The sequence below is a fragment of the Oratosquilla oratoria genome, chromosome 7 (genome assembly GCF_046742065.1).
Source record: "Oratosquilla oratoria isolate Oo_2021 chromosome 7, ASM4674206v1, whole genome shotgun sequence".
Lineage (NCBI taxonomy): Eukaryota > Metazoa > Arthropoda > Malacostraca > Stomatopoda > Squillidae > Oratosquilla > Oratosquilla oratoria.
In genome coordinates this window covers 7,894,254-7,901,753 of record NC_134783.1, presented here as the reverse complement: position 1 = coordinate 7,901,753, position 7,500 = coordinate 7,894,254, and the positions used below count along the sequence as shown (strand labels likewise).

At 39.3% G+C, this 7,500-nt stretch overlaps 1 protein-coding gene across 1 annotated transcript in view; it reads left to right on the top strand.

Moving 5' to 3' along the window:
- LOC143026983 (uncharacterized) overlaps window positions 1–7,500 on the top strand; it is a 35,296-nt gene that overhangs the window by 27,791 nt on the left and 5 nt on the right. Inside the window, exon 2 of the mRNA XM_076187784.1 lies at window positions 6,856–7,500. This exon is cut by the window's right edge and continues 5 nt beyond it. Coding sequence (XP_076043899.1) covers window positions 6,856–7,062 — 207 coding nt within the window. The 3' untranslated portion in view covers window positions 7,063–7,500. The remainder of the gene's footprint in view (window positions 1–6,855) is intronic.

Here is a 7,500-nt window from a genome sequence, read left to right as displayed (position 1 = left end):
AAGAATCATATCTCTCATGATTTCAAAGTGATTTTTCTTTTACGGCTGCGAGAGTAATTTTCTGTAACTTGAAACTTACAGAAGTGTAACCAAGTAATTCCCTTATCGAATTGGCGACTCAACTATTATATCACGAAAAAAAGGAATCGCTGCCTATACCAAAGGGCATTCGTTCATTGTGTTCTGATGTTCTGTTAGTTTTCCAACATCTGGCAGAGATTAGAGGTGAATTAGTTCCCACAAAACTTATCTAAGGTACAGAAATAACATGTCACACACACACATACACACACACACACACACACACACACACACACACACACATACACACACACACACACACACACACACACACACACACACACACACACACACACACACACACACACATAGACGCATACACACACATATATGCGCACACACACACACATACACACACACACATATATATACATATATGTATATACATGTATATATGTATATACATATATATATATATATATTTATATATATATATGTATATATGTATATACATATATGTATATACATATATATATACATATATACATATATATATGTATATATATATATAGTGTATGTGGGCAGGAATTTTTCTCTTATGCATACCTCATTGAAAGTGATGGCTAGTTGTGCACTTGTTATTTTCTTAAGAGTATTTTCCATATGCCTTACTATGGACTTATTCTCCTTTGAAAGGAGGTTTATGACTTCACTGTAGGTAGTCATTATTGCTAGATCGCGATTTCGGGTACAAGACCCTTCTTCAGTAGCTTGGGATATTCTTTCTCTATAGTTAGAATAAGGAGACTACTGACGACATAGATGACCATAACTCGAGAAAACAACGAGCGTTTACTGCCATACAAGTGCACCTACAACTTGACATTCCTCAATGACGCAACACCTATACATTACTTTGTTGTGGCCCCTTTTAAGGTTTCCTCGTCAGAGGGTTCTGTTAGGGTCCCGGACCCTCTATTCTACTTAACCTAACAGCTGAGGACAAATAACAAAACAAAGGACATATACCGACTCTGCCGGGTCGCTTTATACAGTCATCTTATTGTTTATAATGTTTGGCTCGGGCAGTATACAGATAACAAACACGACTACAACATATCTGAGATGTAGGAACTTTGGCGAGAGCCTAAAGGCGTTATCACACTGAATTATTTCTCCCCCGACTGTTGGAGCAGATTTGCAGCCCACAGTTTTCGGAAAGGAATCCGGTATGCTGGAGGAAAATAATTTTCCTCCATTATATCAAATGACATTCGATGTATTTTTGCTGAAAGAAAAATCCATCGTGCTTTCACAGCGAATAAATCGGAGGTTGGAGGAGAAATAGTCCAGTGTGACAACTGCTCGAGAGAGCGGTCGGTCTCCTCATGTTTCCTCATCAACTCCGGTGTCATCGTCGACTGACACCGTGAGCTGTCCAACAACAACATTCACTTCACAAGGTCCGTCCGTTCCTGTACATTGTTTCCCCGACCCCTTTCCCTTCCTTGTCAGTCCCATTCCTACCGGGAGTGCTGTGGAGGTGAATAAAACAACCAGACAGCAACTAGAATAAAAAAGTAATTCAATCACATGACACAGTCGCCAGCCATGGAGTTGTCAACACAAATATTCGTCATAAGATTTGTTTGCCCTCGTTAGCCTAAGCGCAAACTGAGACGCAGGCAACACAGCACAAAGTCACATTTCCTGTTGCTGAATTGAAGCACAGTTTAAACTTCTCTCTCACTTGAAAGGCTTCTACTCGTAGATGTACTACCTCAGCTATTCAAGTGAGAGAGAAGTTCAAACTATACTTTAATTCAGCAAGAGGAAACCTGCCTTTGATCTGTGCTGCGTCGCCTGTGTCGCCTGCGTCTTATTTTGTGCTTCGGCTTACATTCGCCTGTCTTAATACATCTCCCGTAATCTCTGTTGTATTTATTTGGATTGCCACCATTACTCCAGTGATCCATTTATTCATTCTTGATCCACGTATGTATAGGGTTTTACAAGCGAATATGCGCACACATATAAAAATATTACTAAAGAAAGACAGATTTCGGAGAGTAGCAACCAAGACCTTTCCATATCTGGATGGTAAAATGTACAAAGAAAGTTTCAATATTGAAAGAAAGAAGACAATAAGTGTTCAAAACAATGAAAGTAAAGTGTATAACCGACAAAGAAAACTTCTTAGTGTCTGCTAGAAGAAAAACCAGAGGCCATAGAAATAATATAAAAAACACAAGTGTTTGAAGGATATTATGAAATACAGCTTTCCATAGATATACAATGGTTCATGGAACAATATGAAAAAGAAAGAGTACAGTCAGACAACCGTAAATGAAGACGATAGTATCGCCACCGCAATGTAAAAAAGACGTCTATGGCGGCTTATGGCGGATTCAGACACTCCCGTGAGGCCTCATACAATCCTGGGTAACCTTGAGTTTTTTTTTTTTTTTTTTTTTTTTTTTTTTGGAAGAGGAAGTGGCACGTGGTGCTTTATCTTATGAATACAAAAAATATCAAAACATATTTTCAGAAAATCCACTCAATGATTTATTGGTTTTTGAATGTATAAGAAATACGTGTTAGTAGGATATTTACCAAATCATTGATTTTCAAAAGAGTAGGGAATGAGATTCTTCGGAAAACTCACCCAATAAATGGTTATCAAAATAATAGAAAATATACTTTTTGAAAATATGAATAAATATCTAAATAAAAGAATTTTGTAAGTGGGCTTATGTCCTGGGCCCAAAAAGTCCGACCAAGTGGCCGTTGGCGAGTGTTGGATCTTTATACAAGATTATGACTTAAAAATCCAGTGATATAATTTGGAAAGCTGCAGGGAGAGTAGAAATACACAAAGTGATGTAGAAAGCAAGTAGATATGATGACCGGGCAGGACTTACCACAACAAATACTTTCATCTCCGTGAAGTTTTGTTGAAGGGAAATTCTTCACATAACTGTGCAGAAAATATTCTAACCTGCACAATCAAGATAACCTTCAACCTGATTTGAATGAATGCTGGTTATAAGGAGATTAGGACGGTACCCCATACAGTGGACTTTGTAATGTGGAATTTAATGAACCATGCGCCAAAGTTAAACTCGCCGATGGTAAGGCTCGAACCACCATTATCTAATTTACAATTTCATAGAAATAAGATACAAATTACCCCGTTTCTCTCTGGATTGAGTGCATTCTCATGAGGATTGATGAAATAACACTTGTGATACCTGGAGTGTTATGTTGAATGAATCGACAAAAGTGCAAGGCAGTTTCCGCGAACAAATACGTCACTCACCGAAAGCACTTCCTTCTTATTTCTTTTTGATACATCACATGACTTCCGTTCACTGAGGGCAACCAGCTTCGTGACTTGTGTTTCTCGCAACATGTGATCAAAGAATGTTTGGGTAACGTCCATTTCCACTATGTCAGCAATCCCAGACAACACCTCCTCATTGCCTCCCCTTGCACACGTCGAGTCGCAACAGTGCAGATATCATTCGGTATTTACGTGAGCTCAAGAGCACAACATATTCTAATTTGTTACGTGATTCCAACCTAACCTAAAGGAGAAAAATGAACTTAAAAGCAAGCGGCGTTGCGCCGAGGGTCAACGCCAGTTGTTCACGGGTGAAAATTCTTGGAAAACCTTTCCATTTGTCGTTTTTCTTATACCTCAAGGGTGTTTTTTTTCTGTAATTTGAATAGTGTCTCATCAGAGCAAGTAGGAAATACGAAATAATATTTGTGATGAAGTAACCCTGATCCAAGTATGTAAGAGCTAAAATACAGAGGCGTAAAAGAGAGAGAGAAAGAGGGAGGAGGAGAGAAAGGCAATGGGAAGAAAAGACAGCCAAATAAGGAAAGCTTACAACATTTGGATGGATACAGTACATGCACTAGGGCAGATGCCAGTCATGCCTTGCATTCGGGTACCCTGGCGTTCAACAGCTAGTACCCTCGCTCCCGTTCCACTGTATCCGCTTCTATGTCTCTCATGGATTTATGCGTGTGGAGTGACCGGTAAATACAGGTTTGCAGCTAGGCTGGATGGCTGGCCAAGAGCGACATGTCCAACCTTCCTACGGCTTCCTGAGGCTCAGCGTTATCCACGAGCGACAGGAGTCCAGCAGTGCTTCTTTGCATTTGCTTACTGCTCTAGTCATTTTCTCCCATATTCTCCTCCAGTTATTTTCACTCATATTCTTCTTCTCGTTCATCATCCTGTTATTCTATTATTGCAGACTTATGATAAAAGCAATACTGGTTGTATAAATCGTTAATCTACGAACGGAGATTCTACACAAATGGAACCACAGACCAAATACTGATGGTAGTGGATACCTGACGATTCTATTCAATGTTGAAGTGGTCTCCAGGAGGCTAAAGGACAGCATTTTATAAATTGGGGATAAACTAGAAATCAGGTTGCGTATCCTGAGGGCCTATACAGGATAGCTAGGTTCTAGTTTGATGGTATGGACATGTATAAAGAATGAAGAGACAGGATGGAAGAAGATGAAGCAGTTTCGAAGGTAGATGAGACAGAGGGATCTAAAACACTTAAAGCAAGGTGGAAGGACAATACACCGATATGCTTGTACAGGAAAAACATACTGTACATACGGAGGAGGTAAAAACACTTGTACAACACGAAATGGTCTTCAATCAACTGAACCTTAAAACTTTGAACTCTACTTATGCAGATTTTTTTTTTTTTTTCATTCCTTACATCGACTGTGGTTCGCAAACATATTTCTACATACTTCTAGGTTAAATTGAATCTATGTTCTGACAGCTTGAGCATATTTTTTCTCGCAGGTAAATATTTCTTGTGAAAATATTTTTAGTTCTGCTTTACCATTCATAGTCTTCCAGACCCGAGCTAGTTATGTTAAGGAAAATAAATTCACACGTTTTAGTCTTTTAGTTTTGTATGATTTGTTTCTGATATTTTGTATTAATTTTGTCGCTCGCCGCTCAACCTTTTCCAAATGAAAATATTACAGATAATAAATAAACGTATTAATATATAGTGGAACATAAAACAAATATATTAATCTATAGACATCATGACATTATATTTATGACTCTACTTAACCTTTTCTATATATCTACTTTTATTTTTCTAACCTTATCTAAAGCCATCAGTCGTCATCGTTCTTTGAAATTTAATGCAGCGAAGAAAATACACGGGAGCGACGAGCGATTTCGCTCGGGAAAGTTCCAATGTCACTCTCGCAAATCCAATAGAGGGAGTGATCCCCCACAAAAAAAAAAAAAGAAAAAAAAATCGCTCCCGCGGCAAGATTCAACGTTTTTCATGCATTATCCATCATTATCCATCATTATCCCTGAATCCCATCACCAGTGATGAAAGGATCAGAGCAAACACAACTTACCCGTGATCAATCATTGCATTATCAATATCATAAACGCAACGCATCAATCAACTTTGATTTGTTGATGTACGTACGTATGTGTACGCAGTATAGCTGCTAGGGTTCAATGGCTTACCTAGCCTAGCTTCGTATCAGCTGCATGCGCGCGTATACTAGTACATGTTGACTAGACTCTACACGACTATCGTGCTACATAATGTCGATAGTTGCGAATTGCATGGTACCTGTATGCAGGGAAGTTCATTGGTTGCATGCAGCTAGCTGCCCAATCAACGCGCTGACTACATGTACAATGCACCATACCCAATACCACATCACCGCATGCATACGTACACTGTACATATGCAAACTCGCTCGAGGCCTAGGAGGGAAACTGGGAAATCCCATTTATAACCTCATTCGCGTATTTATGAGAAAACAAAATAGAATCAAATGTTTGGTTAGTAATTGAAAGTAAATAAATTTAAGTATAAATAGGAACATTTGATAATTATATATTTAGTTCATAAATATGGATCTTTGGAGGGAGAATAAGAAATACAAAAATAAAAAATGATTTGTTAGCTAGCTTAGGTTTACGGTAGCTAAGTCTACATTTCGTACGTCACGTCCATGCCGAACTTTCGATGATCGTACATCATGGAGCGATTTCTAGTAAGCAAGTGAAGATGAGTGAAGATGGTTTGCCCTCAGATTCAGTCTTTTCAGAATCGAGGGAGAGTGTTTTGAGGGTAGGAACCGCTTCTGGACCAGCAAAGCCTAATTCAAACTCTACGGGCAAGTGCCAAGGAAAACGTAAACCAGTAAAGCATGAATCTACTAAACGCTCGTGGAACCTATATTGGCTTGAAGTGAATCGGGGCAGTGATGGTACTCTAACCTGCAAAAACATGGCTCTGGAAGTATCAAAAATGGCTTTGGTAATTTAAAAAATGGCTCTGTTGAAATATAAAAAAAAAATGGCTCTGGAAAAAGAAAAAGTATATATATATATATATATATATATATATATATATATATATATATATATATATATATATATATATATATATATATATATATATTTCCCCTGATTTATTGTATCAGATAAAGTCTGATACTCCAACTAACTCCACCTCCGGTGGATCACGGGTCGCGTGTGGACCCCTTTCCAACAGTATCAAGCCTCTCCATCATTGACGATCTTGTGTCTGTTCCATCCAGTCAACCTCTTCCTCGTATCTCTTCCGTACCTCCTCTCTAATGGTGTCCATCCACCTCGATCTTGGTGTTCCTCTTGATCTTCTTCCTTCGATCGACCCCATCATGATTTTTCTTGCTGTTCTATCTTCTCGCATTCTTCCAACATGTCCAGCCTATCTCGTCTGGTTTCTGGTCTGATACTCCATTTTCTTTTTTCTTTCCCCAGGTGTGTCACCTCATGAAGTTCCCGTGTCGGTTCGCGGATCAAGGTTGCCCGGATCACCACGAACCGAAGTACAAGGCGGATCACGAACAATTCTGCTCCTTCAGGCCTGTCCATTGCCACTTCGAGAACCTCGGTTGCAGCGTCTTACTGCCCTTACGAGACATGCAAAGCCATGTGGAGCAGTGTGAGTTCCAGGACAACAAATGAACACTAGCAAAGGCGCCCAATCAAAGAGCAAACCACGCGTTGTTAGATCAAATCTATTAACGCCCCATTTTTTTGAAAGCACACAGACATCTTGGATGTTGACATTTGCAAGCTGTGGGCTCCCATGTTTCTTTGTTTTCTGTCCAGGAGGTAATTAGCGTAGAAATAAGTGAGAAAGACAAGACACGAAGGAGAATGGAATAGGTTAGACAGGTCAAGTTACCCAAGAAATAAAATGGCGAGCTAGCGAGGAAGCCTAGTAAGACCCAGCAGAACGAATGGTGAAAGGAATATACTGTAAATTGGTCCCCTTGGATATTCTATCAGAGCCCAAGGAGCAACTTGCGTTTAGAATCAAATGTATAAACAAGGGCCACGACGGTTGCAGTTCACTTAGACGCCGCCCTTAACGAATGTCCTATTTTTCGTTTATATTTA